General features: G+C 38.5%; 1 protein-coding gene and 1 pseudogene across 1 annotated transcript; one reads left to right on the top strand and one right to left on the bottom strand.

The window, feature by feature from the left end:
• Positions 1–7,880: 7,880 nt before the first annotated feature.
• Positions 7,881–9,854, top strand: LOC126588434 (beta-1,6-galactosyltransferase GALT29A-like). The gene has a single exon (XM_050253518.1). It carries the CDS (start codon positions 8,388–8,390, stop codon positions 9,660–9,662), a length of 1,275 nt encoding a protein of 424 aa, XP_050109475.1. The 5' UTR covers positions 7,881–8,387; the 3' UTR covers positions 9,663–9,854.
• Positions 9,855–11,982: 2,128 nt separating this feature from the next.
• On the bottom strand, positions 11,983–21,638 carry LOC126590262 (protein ADP-ribosyltransferase PARP3-like; annotated as a pseudogene).
• Positions 21,639–22,208: the final 570 nt, after the last annotated feature.

Here is a 22,208-nt window from a genome sequence, read left to right as displayed (position 1 = left end):
ATTGGCAAGTCTCATGATCTTTACTAAGAGCATAAGCTTGTTCAACCGTTTTGACATGGTGTTCAGTTTTAAAAGAGGCGAATGCCCATTTCTTTTTATAAATATTTTTTGAAGATATTTTTGGAATATTCCATTCAGCAAAATCTAGACTACTGTCTGTTTGAAATTCAAATTTTTGTTCTTCATTGACAATATCAGGTATAGTTCCTAAATTTGATCTAGAGCTAGTGCTGGCCATAGAATTAGATCTAAACAATCTACTCATACTTAAAAATTTAAACAATCAAAATACAGAAACCTTAACAGAAAATCTTACTAGTGCTTCTAAACACCAAGCTCTCTGGGTCATGCGCGCCGCTCAGGCCCTATCCTCCGGGACTTACTGTTTGGGTGACGCCTTACTGCTCAGACCTTATGGAGATCAGGAGACACTAAAAGGTTAAACTGAAAAGATTAACTATAAAGAGACTGAATAAATCAAAAGTATAAACAGAGTATTCAGACGCTAATGGTATAACCAACCACACTTGGCTCTGATACCAAATGGGTGCGGAAGTAGGGTAACATATGAAGCCGGAAATATCCGATATATGTATTTGGAAATTCAAAAAATTTGATTAGTATCAATATAAAATTTTTAGGATTAATAACAAGAGCATATATAAACAAAACTAGATTTAAAATAGATTTAGTATTCATGATAAAGTAATGAATTAAAATTAATGATGCTGATATTCGATTGAAAATATATTTATTGAAAATTAAACAAGACTTACAGAAGTTTCGTCTATTGACGATTTGGAAAATTAAAGACTGATCCAGGAGCTCGCAGGCATCCTTGATTACTTAAAATTAAAATATATAAGTATTACAATATTTTTGCTGAGAAGCTGTAGACTCTGTTCGATGTGAATACGCAGAGTTTTCTTTTTTCTCTTCCGAAGAAGCCCCCTTTCCTGATGGCTTGAGAGTCCCTAATATAGGCGAAGGAGATGATCCGGAATGATTGAAGGCTGGAAGCGAGAATTCCGCTCTCCATGTGCTACTGCTGTAAAGAAGCCGAAAGCAGAAGATGCTGTCGGAGACTGTGGCTTTCACGAGGGTGAATACTGTGAATGAAATGATGGATGAATAGTAAAAGTGATTTTACTATTCATGAATAGTGCCATGTCTGCTACTGCTGTTTTCACTTGCGGCTGGCATTGTCTTCATATGCAGCATTTACAAAATACTCTACTGAGTCTAGATACAATGTATTTTACTTAGACTATAATCATACGAGTTTAGAAATTCCTATACATGCTATTACAAGTTTTAAAATTCGTATGGGTCTTGGGAATCCGGTGGGAAAACATTTCCTTGTGTGGCTACTGCGCATTGTGACGAAGCATCCGAAGAATTGTCAGAGTCTGAACAATCTTCATTTTCTTCTTGCAGTTCCTTCATGAGGATTTTGGCTAGAGCCTTGAGCTTTGATGATTTCTTCTTCTTCGAACTGCTCGAAGATTTGGATGACTTGGTCTTGCCCTTGAGAGAGGAAGAAGGACTAATGTCCGACAATGAATCGATTTCTTCCTTGGTTGGTTCAGGTAAGGCTGATGCTGGAGGAGCTGCTACTGCAGGTACTGGATCAGAACCCATGGGGAAGTCTTTGAGCACGACCTCAATGATCTTCTGGTAGTTGAACTTATCCCACCATTTGATCATTCTCTGTCGGAAGACTTGATTGGATTCAATCTCGTAATTCCAGCGGAGAATCCAGGGGATCTTGTATTTTGCCATGAACAGGGCGAACAAAGGGATTCCTTCATCAAAACGTGTTCTATCGAACTTCTTCTGGAAAGTGCCTGATAAGACTTGCTTGAATTCGTCTGGCATGAGGTCAGAGATAAGGCCATGTTCTGACCACCATCTGGGAAACCATGCAGGAAAATTCAATCTGAAACTTCGGTCAAAGGTTATGAACCATGAATGACTAAAATCTTCGGATTGGTGCAAGAAGATGTTAGTCCAAGCTTGAATGTAATCAAAATAGGTATAATGGTTTGAGTGACTGGGAAAGCTACTGCTTTTAAAAGGCTTAGGCTGGAAGAGTGGAACTTGCCATTCTGATTCTAATAAGAATTTATTAATGGTAAGGGAATGATACAGGATTCTGTTTTGGTTGCCAGAGGATTTGTCATGGATAGGTTTTATGGTGATGGATGAAGTCTCATTGAGAATAGTGGTATAGTATTTGAGGGTTTTGTGAAATTCACTTGGCTGAAAATGGGAATTGGTTGGAAACATCTTTTTGGCTATTACCTCAGGTGTTTTCAGGTGTTTGAAATTGAAAGGGATACTGAAGAGATACTCTTTGGAGGGTTTAATAATATAAGGGGATGTTTTTGTATAACTTACTGAGGGAGATGGCGATTGCCTGTAGGTAGAAGAGAAAGGATCATATTGGTTTACTAACGCTGTTTGGTAATTTGGTCGGATATTTCCTAGAGTTGATCCTAATGGAGTAAATCTATTGGTAATGGCTAAGGCCGAGGAACCGGGAATAGGTTCCTGTTTTGGTGGTGGTAATGAGGCGGGAAGCCTCCTTTGCTGGCTACTGCCTTGTAAAGAAGCTGTGTTCTTATTAGACATTCTTCCCCTGCAAAAATTCTCTGGTTAGGAAATCTGGAATGCAGTTATGGCTGCCTTTAATGTATTCGATTTCAAAATCAAAGATTGATAATATGGCTTGCCATCGTGCAAAAATCTGTTTTGATGCAATATTTTGAACATCTTTTTGTAAAACATGTTTTGCAGATTTGCAATCAACTCGAAGGAGAAATTTTTGATTTAATAAATCATCTTGAAATTTGCTAATGCATAAAACTATAGATAGTATTTCTTTTTTAATAGTACTATAATTAGTTTGAGCAGGATTCCATACACCTGAATGGAAGCGAACAATTTGTTCAGGTGATCCGGAGGAAGTTTGCTGTTTGAGGATACCTCCATAACCAACGTCAGAGGCGTCAGTTTCAACAATCTTAAAAGAGTTGGGAGTTGGAATGCCAAGACAGGGCAAAGTCTTAACATGATTTTTGATCTGTTTGACAATAGAAGTATGAATGGTAGACCAGGCAGGAGGATTCTCCTTAAGGCGATCAAACAAGGGTTTACATTGTTGACGCAAATGAGGATAAAATTCTGAAACATAATTCAAAGATCCTAAGAATCTTTGAAGTTGGGTTTTTTCAGTAATCTGGTCTGGAAATTTATCTACAAACTGGATGACACGGTCAATAGGTTGGATGGTAGATCTATGGATATTATAACCTAAGAATCTAACCTTAAGTTGAAATAATTTAATCTTAGGGGCTGACACAACCAATCCATTTGATCTAATGATCTTAGCAAACAAATGTAAATGTTTCCAGTGTTCATCTATAGATCTAGAGAAAACAAGAACATCATCAATATAAACAATTGTAAAATGACTATACTGATTAAAAATCTCATTCATAATATTCTGGAATTCAGATGGTGCATTTTTTAAACCAAAAGGCATAACATTCCATTCATAATGGCCGAAAGGCGTTACAAAAGCAGTTTTATACTTATCAGATTCATGGATTTGAATTTGCCAAAAACCTGATTTCATATCAAACTTTGAGAAAATAGTTGCTTTACTAAGCCTTTTTATTAAATCTCTTTTGTTGGGAATTGGATATCTAATCCATTCCAAAACTTCATTCAAAGGTTTGTAGTTAATAACTAATCGGGGAGAACCCCTTTCTAGTTCTGCACTTTTCTGAACATAAAATGCAGGACACGACCAAGGTGATTTGCTATTACGGATAATTCCTTTATTAAGAAGATCTTGTATTTCTGCTTTACAGAAATCCATTACTTCTTGACTCATTTGAATAGGTCTAGCCTTAGTAGGGATTTTTGACTCATTAAATTCCTTGATATAAGGTAATTTAACGATATGTTGTTTGCGGTGCCAAAAGGCAGTGGGAATATCAGAACATACTTCTTTAACAAGTTGTTCTTCAAAATTAAGGATTTTTTGAGATATAATCTCTTGTTTGAGTTGTTCTTCAGTTCTTTTGTGATGAATATCATCTTTCAAGAATTGAAGGTGTTTAGTCTTATTAGAAATTATATTTAAGGATCGCGAAGTGCTATCCTTTTGGAGATGCCTAAGTTTTTTGAGGTCTGTTTCTAGGCAGAACTCAAAAGTGACTTTCTGTCCTAAGACTTTGGAGGTAATCCTATTATGATGTGTCTTAAAAGGATAAAGGAGTGCTATAAAGGGTAGTCCTAGTATGACAGGGTCAGATAAGTTCTTAATTAAGACGAAAGGTGTTTTGAAACAAACTTCATCTTGGCAAACATGTGCCTTAGGAAGTTCATATTTGATCTCCATTGGAGATTCATTAGCAGCACTAAGGATTTCCTTGGACTTGTGGAAATACCTAGTGGGAATCAATCCTTCTTGAATACAATTCAAGTCTGCACCTGAATCAATTAAAGCAATGGTTTCGAAGCGAAAGTCTTCAATTACTATTGTTACTTTAGAATACCATTTTTGGATTCTAATTTTGTGAAGAAGATTCAGAACTAATTGTTCTGAATGGGTATCATCTTCAGACTCATTGTGACCACTGGAAGAAGAGGAACTGAATAGTTCTTCTTTTGGAGGAGTAATGGCTCTAGTGAGTTGTGTACGAATCTCGTGATTATCAGATTTTAGAAGTTTAATTTCTTCTTTTATCTGATTGATTTCTTTTTGAAGGTCACTGACCGTAATTTCTTTCTTAGGCTTACTAAACTTTGCTAGAGTAGTACTAAGAGAGATTTGGGGTTTTTGGATTTGAGATTGGCTAGTGCCTACTTCTTCTTGGGAAACTAAGTTCTTAAGCTTTTTGAGGTAGAACCTTTTGAGTTCAGTGTCCTCAACATTGCTTATTAGTTCTAAGAGTAATTCTTCTTGTTTTTCTTGTTTAGTTAGTACTGATATAGTTTTACAACAAGCATCAGGACATCCGAGCTTGATGTTAGGGATAGAGTGTTTACTGGAGGCAGATTGGTATGAGGATGAAGAGGTTGAACCGAGATCATCATCAAATGAATGACTACTGTCAGTATTTTGGAGTTCTAGGGCTTGGATAAGTTGAAGTTTTTCTTCCTCAGAAATCTTCAACTGACTTATGGTCTTCTTAACTTTGCATTTATTGGCATAATGGCCTTCTTTGCCACATTTGTAGCATTTTCCCTTGTGACTATTGTCTTTAGAATGGAATTTTCCAGAGGATTTTCTCTTTCCTTTCCAATTCTTGGATCTAGGGTTTTCATAGAACGGGTTTGGTTTGGCATACTTGCTCTTATGGTATTTGGAGTAGTTGGTCCGTGGCTTAGAGATCTTAGATCTATTGAAGGTAGTTGATCTCTTTTTAAGGTTGGAAGGAGCTATGGGTGGTAAACCATATTGCTCACAGAAGGTTCCTAATTCATATTTGGCTATTGCCTTATCAGATTGTGCTTGTCTAGATATTTTCATATCTATACACATTTTCATACCTTCTTTTTGGATAGTACTTATGATATGTCCATAAGTAAGATCATTATATGGTATAACACCATCTTCATTTATTAGGGTATTCCTGATTTTGTGTGCAAAAAGGTTTGGTAATCCATTTATAAATTTTTCTTTCCAAAATGGTTGATTACTATCATCTCTGAGCATAACTCTTGACATAAATACATCTTTATACCATCTAAAATCACTTAGGGTTGGACACCTTAAGTTGCTTAGTTGGTCATGGATTCTAGATGTGATGTTGGAAGGGACTCCTATGAAATGTTGTATGATTGTATAAAGTAAGGTATTGACCGCATCTGGGACACCACGTCCTAGATGTTCATCAAAGATAGGTATTCCTTCTTCATCTTGTTTTACAGCATTTCTTATTAGATTTCTGGAGTCTTCAGTGAGATGTTTCTCCCACCAGGAATGAAGCATTCCTGTGAATCCAGAGACAAGGATGTCGACAATTTGGGTTTGACTAAGGTCATGGTTAGTGATATAGCTATTTGCTACCATGGAAATGTGTTGGAGTTTGTTTAATAACTCTTGTTCTGATAATCCATCTATATTCCATTCATAGAGTTTATCAGATGAAACAGTGAATTGGGATTGGAAATTCCTTTCTTCAAATTGAAGATCAGGAGGTGTTGGTCTGGGATACCAGTTTTTAGTTAAGGATGTAGGATTAGTCCTTTTAGTGTTAAGACGTTTTAATTCAAGACTCTGAAAGGCTTGTTCCATTTGATTGATGGACTCAATACTTTCATCTTCTGAATCTGGAATTGAGGAAGGTGTTTCAGAATCATGTGGGTTATTAATCACACGAACTGATTTGTCCTTTTCTAGCTTATGAAGCATTTGTTCTATCTTAATAGATGTTGAGGTTTTTAAAGAGGGTGACTCTCTAAAACTAGTTAAAGGTATTTCTTTGCTAAGTGGTTTAATTGACAAATTGTCAATCTTAGTTTCGATTTTATCCAACTGTTTTCCTATGATATGTAGGCTTTGGTTGGTAAAATTGTTTTGTTCAATAACAGGTTTGACACCTGCATCTTCCTTCGGAAGTTTGAACGGTGAGGCTGGGACCTGCGTATTCGCAGTACTAATAAGTATAGTTTCTTGTGGAGGGTGACTGGAGGAGACAACTGTCTTGTCCTCTCTAACCCAATTTTCTTTGGTGATTACCTTTACTTGGTTTTCAGACTCGTAATGTTTTTCTACGAAGTCGAAGAATATATATATATATATATATATATATATATATACACACATTAGACAATACTATTCACTTACATGTGCAAATTTATTTACAACTCTATCAACAAGAAAGAACAAAATAGGTGTCCATGGGCAAAATGAAGTTTATGGTTATAAATTGTCAAATTCCGTACATGTCAAACTTCATTTAGGAAGCTGGAACCGTAAAGAATAAAGTGATAAACACACAAAGACAATTCACAATATGAAACCGTTGCTTCACTAAATAAGCAGTGCCAACAAAATCATGCTTGTTTTGCTGCAAAAGAACAAAGTAGAAAAAGGGAAACAAATATTTATTTCTTTTTTTATATTCTATAGAAAAAAACTTGGAAAAAGAAGCAATAGTGAAAAGATCTTATTTATTTCAATTTTTTAGGTAGAGAAAAATAGTACAGAAACCAATAATGAAGGCACATTCTGAGAAAGAATTGATGAAAACACTTGGTAACACATACCTTCTTAAACCTTTCCTCCCTTTGCTCAGCCTGTCTTTGGAGTAGATTAGACTTAGGCATAAATTCAAAAATCAGTTAAGAATGAAACCCAAAAGTAAATTGCAGTTTCTTATTATCATTTCTCTTAGAAAATACTAATAAAATTGTTTCTTAAAATAACAATATGTATATAAGCAGGATTTTGCTTAATTTTCTCTAATTAAAGAAATGGTTTGCACAATTTAGAACATGATATAACAAAAGCATAACAAAAAACAATTTCAAGAACTTGAAGTGCCTTTTGAAGGCTCGGTCCTATTTCGAAAATCTACAAAGAAAAGAATTGTAAACCCAAATTAAAGTTTATTCCCTCACTCAAAAGAAAAATGGAAACTTTATACGGAAAAAATTGAAATTCTACATAATCAAAAGTCGATCAAAACTCAAATGGACCCGACCCCAAATCTCACTTTCCTTATATTATTCTCACATTCCTTTTCGACCTTTTTCCTTGTTCAGCAGATTGATGTGGGGTCTTAAAAATAGCAAAAAAGCCCAAATGGACCCGACCCCAAATCCCAGCCGCCCTGCATCGTTGCTTTGAGCTGCAAAGGAAAAGCAGCCTATAAATTCCTTCCCGTTGCAAAAAGGGGAGGAGACCATGCCTCCACTGTTCCACAAACCTCTCCCTCTCCCTCTCCCACTACAAAAACCCTCAACAAATCCAAATCACAGATTTCAACTGCCCAATCAATAACCTTCAATCCACCACCAAATCTAAAGTGGTCAATTGTATTTCCACTGCATTGCATCTCCCACAACTCACCAGAAAAAATAAAACCAAACCACCTTTCAAAGTCTCAAGCTTTTCACCTCCGATGGGGTTTGTCACCTGCTGGTTTCTCCAATCCAGTTCTTCTCTGGCAGCACCTCCAAATCCCTCCGAGGTCCAAACCCCACAACCCCTTTAGTATTTAACACTATGAAATTTTCATTTTTCAGCCAAATCCCACTCTCCTAACCAAATCCCACACACCCGTTTTCTCACCCTCACTCCCACTGAAACACTCATCAGCAAAATCGCAGATGCAAATCCCACTCTGAAAATCAAAACTTCCCTAATGCCAAAGTCTGTAGAAAACCAGGATGAACCCAACACGCAGAGCATCAAGATCTGCACTCCCATCTATTTCTGGCCGCATTTACGGGCCCCCATCAACCCTTTCAACGATCTCTTCGTTGTTCCCATGAAGCGCTCGGTACGCCCATTATTCAGCATTCTCCTTCTCATTGTGTTCGTCGCCACGCTGACTTGCCGGAACGCCGTCCGCCATACCTTTGAGCTCGAGAAGAAGGTGCTAATCCAACCGCCAAAGCCGGTGTTCAATGCCACTCTGCTCAGATTCGCCGCCGTTGATGCAGGCGAAGCTGAAGCCAAGAAGGAGATAGAGCAGCTGTTGGAGGGTAACCTTCTCGGACGGTACCGGACTTTTGCTTCGTGGAGGCGATTTAATCACCAGGATATCAGAGCAAGGACGTCCGTTGGATTGCCGGTAATGCTCCGCTCTCCTCAGTTCTATCGTTATTGGTTGGATTTTAGGAGGGTTTTGAGTGACTGGTCGAGAAACAAACGGTTTCATGCTGATGTTATGTTGGATTTAGTGAGACTTGTTAGGCCGCCCATTGACAGGCACAATGGCTTGGTGGGTTCGGAGCAACGGCGTTATTCGTCGTGTGCAGTTGTTGGAAACAGTGGAATTTTGTTGAACAGTAATCATGGAGCTCTCATTGATAGTCATGAGGTAGTCATTCGATTGAACAATGCTAGAATTGAGAATTTTTCGGAGAAAGTTGGGTCGAAAACCAGCATTTCGTTTGTAAATAGTAACATTTTGCATCTTTGTGCTAGGAGAGATGGTTGTTTTTGCCACCCTTATGGACTAAATGTGCCAATGATCATGTACATTTGCCAACCGCTGCATTTCTTCGATTACACGATATGCAATGTGTCCCATAAAGCGCCTTTGCTGGTGACCGATCCGCGGTTTGATGTGTTGTGTGCGAGGATCGTGAAGTATTATTCGTTGAAACGGTTTGTGGAGGAGACGGGGAAGTCGTTTGAGGAATGGGCTGCTGTTCATGATGGTTCCGTGTTTCATTACTCTTCCGGTATGCAGGCTATCGTGCTCGCTTTGGGGATTTGTGACAAAGTTAGTGTTTTTGGATTTGGGAAGTCGGATTCAGCTAAGCATCATTACCATACGAGCCAGAAGGCCGAGCTTGGGTTGCACGATTATCCAGCGGAGTACGCTTTCTATCACGATTTAGTTGAGAGACCGCAGGTAATACCGTTCCTTTCGGAGAAATTCAAGATTCCTCCTGTGGTTCTATATTAATGACATTATGGCAGTTGAATCACATGGTTTTGTGGAATTAGGTGGTTTGAATTGTTGTATTGTTGTTGTAATACTAGTCCAATTGTTTGAAGATTTATCTTTAGCACTTTGACCTCTACTATCAAAGATAGTTTTGGGAAATGTCCACTGTAAAATTCGAATTCGAATCTGAATCAGTTCTCTGTTTTTCAATTGTATTCGAGAATTATATGCGTGCATAGCAAATCATTGTATTCCGACTCTAAAAGCACAAGCATGAATTCTCGGGAGGAGGGGCGAACTTATATGCGTGCAAGGTTAAAGAAAAATGGCAACCAAATCTTTTATATAGGAATGTCTTATATAATTAATCAATACAAATAAATTACAGTTGTTGTCGGCGAAGTTTCATGTTATGAAAACGTCGCATAATAGGATCATTATCAGTAAAAGCAAATACATCTCTCTCAATGTAAACAACCATGTTATCAATCAACCATTGATCTCCCATTTTGTTACGCAATGATGTTTTCACAATCTTCATAGCAGAAAAAACTCTCTTCACCGAAGCGGTTGCAACCGGTAACACTAAAGTTAATGTAAGAAACTTATACATTAACATGTAGCTTTCACACCTCCTGATTCATTTTGTGAGATTTAGGTTAACAAAGTTCATTTTAGAGGTAGTACCTACGAATTGCTTCGCGATAATTAGAGAAGGATTTAATTAAGCATTGTTTCTTATAGTATCGTTCCATTACGTAACTGTATAACAAAAGAAAAAAATATATCTTAGACTCTTAATCCTAGAGTAGACTATAGGGTAATATCTAATCAAATCACGAATTAATTAATCAATACTAACAATCATATGAATAATCAAGAATTCAATTTTTATTCTAAATCACAATTAAAAATTGAGTAAGTTGATTAAGGTTTATAGCGGTTACTGCAATCAATTTTTATTACTAGACCATGTGTGATTCAAGTTCCTATAATATATATAATGTATGAATCCTCTTTTATGTACTTCAAAAAAAAAAATCAATAATCATAGTATTTATATGAATAATCTATAATCGATAACCATAAATTTAAAAAAAAAAATTAAAAATTAACCTCACTTGGAGCGGCTGGCGTGGCGTCTGGAGCTTGGTGGGCAACGGAACAGGACTTTCTTGTGTTCAATCCCGAGATTTGAGTCAATTTTGAAAATTGAAATTTGGGAATAAAGGTGGGGGGATGGGATTTGTAATTTATGGGCAAGAGTGGGGGTAATAATTGAAACGGGTGGGAGGATTGGGATGGGTACCAGTGGCTCTTTAAAAAAAAAATATTTGATTAATGTAAAACGACGTCGTTTACCAAACCAAAATTAAAAATTAAAAAAAGAACCTGCAAGCTCACAGTTCCCAGATTCGAACCATGAACCACCGTGGTTCCCAGATTCCGGCCGAACCAAAGGGGTTCAAGCCTCGCTCCTGCCTTTGTTTTCCGGCGAGCGGAGGGGCGGCCGCCCCCCTTCGCTCCTATGTAGCTTCGCCACTGCCTACGTACTCGTTTGATAACTATTTCGCAGTTTTCAATTTTGGTGCTTAAAATCTGGAGAAAATAAGTGGGGGAGAAAAAGGACGCCATCAACATTCAGTTTTGAAACTTAATTTGCTTTTGTTGAAAGCCCTTGAACAACTAGGTCATGTGTCTTGAGGTTGTTTTCAATCGCGGTGCTCATTTGAGGAACTTGTCATAAATGACAATGCATTGTTCTGAAAATTCTCGCCTAGACGGCTGGCTATCTTTTGGATTAGTCTTTAGGCGTTTGAAAATTAAGAAAGTGCACCTAAACCCACAATGTCCGCCTAGGTCGCGACTTTGACTTAAACAGAAAATCGATAACTTTCATATTGCATTTTAATTTTTCAATAAAATGTAAAAAGACTTGTTAAATACTTGGATAAAAACTCATTATATGCTTGTCTCCATATATTCAATATATTCTAGAACTTTATAATTTATGTTATATTATTTTGTAATGTATGTATTATATATTATTATGTATGTTTTTTAAATGTTATGAGCTACTTATTTACACAATATACAATAAATTTACTTAAATCCACCTACTTCGCTTAAGCTTCCGTCTAGACGTTAGGTCCCAACTTGCCGCTCGACTAGCACCTAATGTATTTTAAAACCCTGTGACAATGGTACGCCGATGATTGCCTGTCACACCGATCACCTCGTCTGAGGTGGGTCTGAAATCGCTCATCTCAGACTACTAGATAACACCTTTGATCAGACCGATTTTATGTACACATACGGCTGCACACACAGATTTACATTGAGGTAAAGAGTGAAAAATAATTTAAATGTTTCGTACTAAAGTAGAAGTATGCCACCTTCGAGGCTTCAGATACATATATGCTTTCAGAGTTCAAAGATGCCGAGAAACACCATTAGTACATTGGCTGGAAAGATTTGTAATGACATGACGTTACATACAACAAGGTTCATCTGCAATTCTTTCCCATTCCATCCAAAAGACGGCAAAAGAAAAGGTCAAAAAGGTCACTGTCTCCTCGGCTTTACTTCCAGCCACCCTTCACTCCTCCGGCTCCGTCACTGAATCCTTCTTCATACTTCACTGCCACCAAGAACCTTATGCTTACCTGAAACAAAAGAAAACAGAGAAACACGACTCGAAAACTTAGCTGCGACCGCCCTCTATCGAGTATTGATACCTGTTTCGGACTGTAAACAGCATACTCGTTGTACTCGAGAACGGAGTCTTTACTTTCTCAAGGTACCAGGAGGCCACAAGGAACTTTAATGTCGTCTTGCCAGAGAAAGTGCTCTGATTCATCGGTTTTCTTCCTCCCCAAGCCTTTAACTCCTACTTTCTTCTCTTCTAAAGACTTGATATCCTTCGTCATTGAGTTGCACTCCGTTTGAGTTAAAACTGAAAGGAAACATCTCACAGAATTCGAATTTAAACCATATTCTCGGATTATACCTCGGGCGGTGTCTTAACCTCAAGTGATCTGGTCTCCCTGAGAAGCAACAGCTAAAACCAAGAATCCTTCTGGTCTGTCCACGGCAGTAAACCCGTACCTAGCAGCTTCTGGGGCAGCATCAGAGCACACGATAGCCCCTTCCAAACTGTAAGTCAAAATCCATACATTAGTATACAATTGGAGAACATCAAGCACATTAAGACCCCGTTTGGGATTGAGGTGATTTTAAAAAAAGCCACTGTGAAAAAAAGCTGAGGGTCATTTTTGTGTTTGGTAAACTGAAAAAAAATGGCTTATTTTGGAAGCTGCTGTGAGAATAAGCTGAAAATCAAAGGAAAAGCTGAAGCTGCTATTTGCTGCTTTTAAAAAAAGCCAGTTTTTTCAAAGCACACGGAGCTACAGTGCTCCTTTAATGAAAAGACACACTATCATCCTGATTTTTTTTCCAAAAGCACTTTCACAAAAAAGTTTACCAAACACTCTACTGGCTTTATTTCACAGCCGCTTATTCTCACAGCACAGCCGCTTATTCTCAAAGCAGCTTTTTTTCAAAGCACAGCAATACCAAACCAGCCATCCATGCATTAGTATACAATTAGAGAACATCAAGCACATTAAATCATGCCGACATAGGACTTGTAACTACAATACCATATAGCCTGGAACACGGAGAGAGCATATTGCAGGCAAGAAACCCTTATGCAAGTGCCTAAACATATTTGAGCTCCGTGTTCTGCGCACGAAAAACCAAAAGTAGGGTAAAATCCTCGTTTTTGTTTAAGCTTTGCAGAAGTACTACGAATTATTATTCTTTGTAACATGTGGGATGTTAACTTATTACTATCACGTAAAGTTCTTTTTAAGTCTTCACTAGGTTACCAGCTGCTCACCCTATCGAAGCCTCCGTCGCATTTCAAATTTGCCTTATTTCTTGGTTTGCAAGTGCTTATTCATGTAAAGAAACTAATTGTTTCGAAGGAAAGAAAAGGAAAGAAACAAGAATAGGCATCTTACCACACCATAAGAGGACTTTGTTCGGCAACTTCTTTATTTCGTCCAGAGATGGGCTAGCACTTGACTCGATGACAAATATGTTATCGACAGAGACCCCATATTCCTGAAAAGAATTTGTGATCACTACCAGCAAAAGTTGTCAATTTGTATAGGTGTCTAGAAATCATATATTATAATGATTTCGAAACTGTTATAAACATGCATCCTTACAACATCTCCAACTTTGACAGGTTCGTAGGTCTTCTCCATGTACTTCAAGATCATCTTGTAGTCATCAGATTCCTTATCCAGTGGAGAAATTGAGCAGCCCAATTTGTTATACCGCTCAGACAAGGGGTCATCAAGGTAGAACCACCCATGTCTCCAATGAGACGTGAAGCTACGTTTATGTCTCGTACAGTTTCAAGTGCAGCTGCAGCCTGCAAGTTTTGGCCCAAAATCATTTCTCAGCGAAGTGGACATTTCCACTATCAAATAAGTGACATATGATTTGGTTCTGCTTACATTATCTGCAAGTTCCTGATGGTCCTTGAAGATAAAAGGCCTAGTAGAGTGCATGAGGGTGAACCATGGCTAAAATCTGACCAGACAGCCACAGCCTTCGGCACTGCATCCTTTATTGATTTCAGTGTCTCCACGAAATTCTGGAGAACCTCCTCACCTGAATGCACACCTTTTTCAGTACGTCAAAGGGGGGACAAGGGCACGTGTTCGAGGAAGTTCCTTACATCGTTTTAGATGGACGTCGGAAAGCATCCTCATTGGAAGTTCGGGTGGGTCATATCCCATCTCCATCAAAGCATATCTACATTTGAAACAGCTGGTTTGAGGACTTCAGAGTAAAAAGACAACAGATAGTCAAATAACTGGAAACCGAACCATACTTGTGAATCTCTTGACTGCATAAAACCTTCATGAAATTTGCAAGCATCGACTCAAGTTTGCAATGTGCGGCAGCAAATCCCAATTGGCGAAGCCCAAGCCCTCCATGCCTCACATCCTGTTCAGAATAACAAACATTTCATATGGCAGAATAACACTGCATACAAAAGGAAATGAGTAGCGCTACCATGTCTATAGGGTAAAACTTCAATGGCTTCTTCTGGATTTTCTTCTTTCTTTCCCATGGTTCAAACTCATTTCCAGTTGCTTCCTCAAAGAGCCTCACAAACTCCTTGACAGGGTCCTCCACAATATCCCACTCTTCAAGCCTTTCCTCAGCATTGGGGTCATCGCCAACTTTCCCTTTCTTGTAGTACAAATTTAGGTTGCTCTCTGGTACTGTAATAAGTTGGATGATGCAATAACTGCAGAAGAAACATGAAAATTAAGGCTACTTGACATCATCACATCTAACTTCAGATAGATGAAGAGGAGGTCTAATTTACTCATTCAGTTTTCTGCCTATATCACAACGAGAAAAAGCGCAGTTGTACAATTCTTTCTCAAAGATTTTCCCGCCTTGCTCCTGCAATTTACTATCTTTGTGGACCCTTCTCTCAGTCAATACGATATTGTTGTGATTACAGCTATAAATACAAACATGAAATTTCAAACGGAGTCTATAGATATCTTTGAGGGAAAAATTCGGTACTTCTGTTGAAAGGGACTCAAGTGCCTCTTTGCTTGGATCCATTTTGTCCCATGGAACTCCTCTACCATCGGGAGCAAGATCACTAACAATGTCATATGCTTCAAGAGGCTGGGGTTCTTGTTTCTCGATGCTGTCTTTCAGCCATGCTTCGCTTACTACAGGAATGCCTCTTTCCCTGCAAAAGATCAGAACTCTCGAGTCATACTTCTCAAATTAAAATTCTAGAAGACTGCTATTCTCAATAACATTGCTACTCTCATTGCGGAACTAAAAGGGGACAGAATTAATGGACATTGTAGAAACGACATCCACATATACTATCCTCCTTATGGGAAACAATAATAGCAACACACTCAAGAAGACCTATTGCATAACTCGAGAGAAATGTTCAATGCTTAGGGCCAAAGAGAGAAATCATTACACACATTGCTTCGGCTAGTTTACCCGTGCCACTTCTGTCTCTCTCCGCAGGGGATGCAATCAGGCAAGTTACACCTACGTGTTTTTGTAATAACAATAAGACGGAGTACAGTTCCATGTGCAGCAAATATCTATACAAAACAAATGCCAATTACCAATCACATGGTTGGCAACTTTTCCTCCATGTTTTTCTATTTTTTTTCTCCAGTATTGCTGCAAATATTAATACATAATCAGTGAGCACCGCATATTGGCAAATGCACTAATACAACATGACCGCAGGTTACATACATGAGATGCACTAAGACGGCCCATGAATGGCATCATCATCCCAGTAAAAGGCTTATCTGGCATGCTTAAAACCTTACGAGGCCGGCGACTTGGGTCTTCATAATTCTTTAGCAACTACACAATGAGCTCATAAGTTGACATCATCATCCCGGTAAAAGGCATAACATATCAGATGGACTAAAAAGAGTAGAAGAGGTAACTGCGAATTACATCGGATACAGGAGAGATGAGGACACTATCTGGCAACTTGATTGGCTCTTGTTTCCTTGGTGGATCCTTTGTGACAAATGTACAAGTTGCCCACTCACTATAAAATCCAGTACAAGAATAGCGTATCCCATCGAACTTCAAATCGCCATCGCATGCTGGACATTTATCTAGTGGACCATATAACAGAAAGTCTTGGCTGTCTAAACATCGAATCGAATACATAATCACGCAATACTCCATTACATGTGCAAATAAAATTAACTGCAAACAGAAACAGACTAACCATTTTCGGAGAATAGCGGCACCAGAGCCGGATGAGCCCTGGCCATTAGCTTCCAAGATTTCGCGCATCTGTTCGGTCGAAAGGTTGTCTTTGACCGCTGTGTAGAGCTTCTCATACTCAGCAACTACGTTCTCTGAGGACTTTCCATTTGTATAGCCGTTGTCACCTTCAGACTTGGCCTTCTTTGGAGACTGTTCTGCCTCATGAGCTTTGTTCTCGGCTTTCTGTTCCCGTCAACACTTCGTCCTCCTCGGCATTTCCATGAGAATGAGACCTTGTCCCATGTACCTTTATGACCTTTCATTTACAAAGAACACATAGTTAGTTAGCTGATACGACCACCACAACTCCTATATTTTTTTTTTGAACAAACAATATTATCTATACTAAGAGGGAGAAGCTGGCTTAGCCTCAAATGGAATAACAATAATGTGATTCAAACTCGCTTTTAGCGAGAATCAAACCTAAGACATCAAAGGAGAATATCATTAGACCGTAGTACCAAGTGACTCCTAAACTCTACTCTTAGAAAAAGGAAATAAATGGGAAGAAATATTAACAACTAAAAGACTTAAGGTGCCATTTTACTACATTACATGCAAAAATTGGCGTAATTGGATTAAGAAAGAGGAATAATAAATTAGGCATATGTTTTAAATAATCCATCATTTTAAACCCTCCGTACTTCTCTAAAAATATTCAGGAACATTTTGTTCTTCCTTTTGTTTTGATTTTTGGCTGTCCTTTTGTCTAACCTTCTGGAAGAACCACTAGCTGGCATAAAACACACCCTTCCTAAAAAAAGTTCCCTTAGGTTCAAAATACATGGTTTTTAAAAAAAACTCAGTTTCAAATTTGTCTCAGAAGAATGTAAGAAACTCAGGTTCAAAATTCACACAAACAAATTAGCCGAAATTGGTGTAGCAATTGTAAAACTTAAGATTGCTTAAGAGTTCACTTCAATTGCATGCCCCTTCAAAGAGAGGCTGCATGTATTTATATTGCATTTCATATTACATCAGGGAAAGAAATCCCTATTTACAAGGCTATTCAAAATTCAAATATTACAACAACCTATACAAAAGAAACATACCAGAGAAACAACAAACATTTAAAAGAGTTGTAACCTAAACTAACTCACCCCTATCACCCCTATCACCCCAACTACTCATCGTAGCAGAGCCGTCGTCCCTGACAAATCTCTCAACGAGCCTCGTATCCCCGACCTTGGGTAAGGACCATATCACGTCGTTTCATTTTAGTTTTTCTATTCCTGGGACGATCTTGAGCTTGCACGCGAGTTTGTGTGAGTTTTATACAGAAACCAACTTGGTAAAACCTTTTCCAGATTCTGGCGAGGAACCCGTCACTTTCGAGGTAATTTCTGACTAAACCACTGCGATTTGGTCGGCGTGCAAGGTATCAATCTATTCATCTCGCCGAGTACTACAACTTTCCTTTTTTATTTCACCCAATTTTGTTGAGTATTGAAGAAGTTATATCCATTTGAATCTTACCTAGTTTCCGGCGACCTCAGTGGCTTTCGAGGCGTTTTCCTGTCAAACCACAGTGAGTTAGACATCGTTGAGGTACCATTCTCTTCGTCTCTTCGAGGGCTACAATTTCCGTTTTTGAATCACTTGATTTCGTTAAGTATTGACGAAGTTATGAACGTTTAAAGTTAGGGAAGTTTTCGGCCGAATTCCGGCCTTCTTCTTCGGCGGGACCAAGAAACCAAGGCCTTTGGGCCTAAACCCATTCGAACCAGGCCCTTGGGGCCGTGTAGAATGTCGACCTTTGGCCCGTTTCCACTAAAGCCCAAGCCCTTTTTTATTATTTGTTTTGTTTTGTTTTAATTTATTTATTAAAGGCCTTTGGGCCATTCAACCTAACCTAAAAACCCTTTATAATCCAAACCCTTTATTTTAAATTGTTTTTATTTTATTTATTAAACCAAAGCCTTTGGGCCTTATGTAAAACCCTAAACCCTAAACCCTTTCGAATTAGGCCCTCGGGCAGTGTGGGTCTTGGCCCAAGCCCAGAGATCTCTTAACCCAATCCTAAAACCCCTAAGCCTAACCCACCTATTTATCTAAACCCTAAAACCCAAATTCTAGACCCTTTTCCCTATTTCCCATAAACCCTAAACCCCTAAGTCCAACCCTATACCCTAAAGCCCTAAACCTAAGCCCTAACCTTAAACCAACCGATCAGGTTTGACCAAACCGATTGACCTGTTGACTTTGATCCGTTGACTTTGACTTTGATCTGTCAACGGTCAACGTTGACTTTTAGGGTTGACTTTTCAGGATTTCATCCGGAACCCCTCCTATGCTAACTTTGACGTCCTGGATCCATTTTTGAAGTCTGTTTTCCCAAATTCAATCGTTTGAGTAGAGTTTGACTAAATGTACCGTTTATGTGCTTAGGGGCAATATTTGTGATGTTTCCGTGGTAGCTAGTTTTCGTGGCTCTTCGGCGGCTAAGTATCTATGAGTGGACCCCTTCTAAAAATGCATGTTTTAATAGTAGAAATGCATACATGAAAGACATGATTTAATGATTATGTTTTATGAAATGCTTTGAGATAACATGCTTACTAAAGCTAGTTTGAATTATTACTATTTTTCCTATAACCCATGTTCTTATAGAATATCCGATGGATGACGATATGATATTTAGAACATGTTTCGAACACCTCTTTATAGTATAGATGATGAATGACTTTATACTATGAAGTTGCTTTTCAATATATATATGTTCTATGGTTTTGTACTTACCTAGTGGTCCTTTCCGCTACGGGATGTAGGGATAGATTCTGGTCCGTCCCGGGCGACGGTTTGGTGTTGGCATAGGGCCTGGATTGTGTTTCCTCTGGCTATTTAGCACAGGGACGGAGAGCCGGCATGGGGCTTGAAGTGTATTTTCCTCTGACTGTTTGCTCAGAGACGGGGAGTTGGCATGGGACCTGGGGGTTATCGGACAATTCACTAGTGATTATTATATATACAAGTTATGATTTGAGACATTGCACGGCATGCTAGGTTTTTGAAAACCTATGTTTATCATGATATATATATGTGTTTTCATAAAACTTGGGGGTTTGTACGTTGATAACTGTTTTATTATATATATATATATATATATAAACTTGGTCCACTCATGTTTGTTTTGCGCTCCCTTCAGGACTTAGAATCGAGGCATACAATTTCGACGTCCAGGCACTTCCGCATCAGCATCTTTTAGTCTTCTCGGTGTAGGATTCATCATTTGTTTCATTCAATTTTATATTATTTCTTTTAGTGTTCTAGTTAGTTGTATGCTCTGAACACGTTCCTTAAATGCATATTCCTTATTCTTTTACAATTATGAATTTTATCTATTCTTTGTTTTCAGCAATTGCATTCAATAAATGACTTTCGTCACCATTGGGTATCGGCCAGCACGTGCCTATCCTAGTATTCAGGGAAATATCAGGATCGGGGCGTGTCACAAACTCTGACTTGGTCTAACATCCCCCCGCAAGCTAACAGGTGGAGGAACAACAGGAAGCTAGGAAACAAGAAACTTGAACCTTGTCGATGACAAATCTTTTGTGAACAGATCAGCAACCTGATCTTAAGAACATATGAAATTGACAAGTAATTCACGTCGAACCACATTCTCTCGAACATAATGATAATCAACCTCCAAGTGCTTTGTCCGTGAGTGAAACACTGGATTAGAAGCAAGGGCAATGAAGGAAATATTGTTGCACCAAATTGTGGGTTTGTCAAGGTGCAAGTGTAAGTCTCGAAATAGAGACCTGAGCCACGAAAGTTCTGTAGCTATATAAGCAAACTGCCTATATTCAGCTTCTGAACTCGACTTACTAATTGTCTTTTGCTTCTTAGAACTCCATGACGCGAGATTGGACCCAAAATAAATACAGAAACCACCAGTTGAATGTCTTGTATCAAGATTGCCAGCATAATCAGCATCAGAATAAGCCGTGAGATGTGCAGTACCAAGTTTATAGACAAGGCCATGATTGTATGTGGCCTTTACATAATGAAGAATTCGCTTGATTGCCTGCCAATGTGTGCTCCTAAGAGAATGCATGAACTGACACACCTGGTTCACAACATAGGAAAGGTCCGATCTCATGATTGTCAAATATTGTAATGCACCCACAACACTGTGGTACATCTTTGGATTGTCGTGTGGCTCACCATCATAAGCACTAAGCTTGTGATTGCTGGGAACAAGAGTAGAAATCGGTTTGGCATCCAAAAACTTTGTACGTTTCAATAAATCCAAAGCATACTTGGTCTGATTGAGATCCATTTGTTGCCAATAATAATTAACTTCAACCCCCAGAAAGTAATGTAGAGGACCTAAGTCTTTCATCAAGATTAAAGTACCCAATTTCTTGATTAAGCTTGACATTTGACGAGGACTATTTCCTGTCAACAGGATGTCATCCACATAAATCAATAAAACCAAATAGATCCCACTGTGATTGAAAACAAATAAACTGGAATCACAAGTCAAAGCGTGAAACCCTAGTTGAAGAAGAAACTTTGAAAAACGTTGGAACCATGCTCAGGGGGCTTGTTTGAAACCATATATGCTTCGTTGCAATTTACACACATGATTTGGATACTGTTGATCAACAAAGCCAACAGGTTGTCGCATATATATGTCCTCTTTTAGAAATCCATGCAAGAATGCGTTCTGTACGTCCAGTTGCCTTACATGCCATCTTTTTGAAAATGCTAAACTGAGGACAAGTCTGATGGTGCTGTGCTTGACCACAGGACTGAAGGTCTCTGTGTAATTAATTCCAGGCTGTTGATGAAACCCATTGGCGACCAACCTGCCTTGTGCCTCTCCACCGAGCCATATGCCCATTTTTTGATCTTGAATACCCATTTGTTTGGCAATAAATTCATTTTAGGATGATAAGGAACAAATTTCCAAGTACCACAACGTTGCAAAGCATTGAATTCTTGAACCATGTCATCCCTCCATGCTTGTTTCTTTACTGCCTGACTATAACACATTGGTTTAACACAAGAAAGATCAGTAGAAACATGCAACACATATTTAGGGTTAGGTTTGAGTATTCCAGACTGCAAACGAGTTGTCATTTGCTGCAGTGGTACAGAGGGCACCAAGGGCTGACTCATCTGAGTATGGGCATGATCTAATGATGACATAGGGTGATCTATATTTGACTCATGAAGTACTGCTCGCTCATTTAAATTGAGATCGGTGGAGATAGGGTTAGGTAAAGATATAATGGGTGGTTGATTTAAAGGCTGTGGTATGATGGGGTTTGAGGGAAGATTTATCAAATCTGAAGGAGTGAGATTTGGTTGAGGCAAGGACACTAAGGGTTGAGGTGAAGTCTGGGAGTTGGTGGATGAGTTTGACATTAATATAGGAAAAGTAAACAAAAGATCAAGAGATGTAGCACTACTTGTTGGATCAATGTTTTCCAGTGGAGATGTGAGTTCCTTAAATGGAAATAAGTCCTCATTGAATAGGACATGGTGAGACAAATAAATTCGTCTCGTGGACAAGTCCAAACATTTGTACCCTTGATGATTCAGTGAGTAACCTAAAAACACACATGGTTTTGACTTGGGTTGAAGTTTATTTTGTGCATGAGGCACAAGCAAAGGAAAACACTTACAACCAAATACCTTTAACATCTCATATTTTGGAATTTTGGCAAACAGTTTTTCATTTGGTGA

Source organism: Malus sylvestris, chromosome 11 (assembly GCF_916048215.2).
Source record: "Malus sylvestris chromosome 11, drMalSylv7.2, whole genome shotgun sequence".
In the NCBI taxonomy this organism is placed as follows: Eukaryota; Viridiplantae; Streptophyta; class Magnoliopsida; order Rosales; family Rosaceae; genus Malus; species Malus sylvestris.
This window is presented reverse-complemented; position numbering and strand designations above follow the sequence as displayed.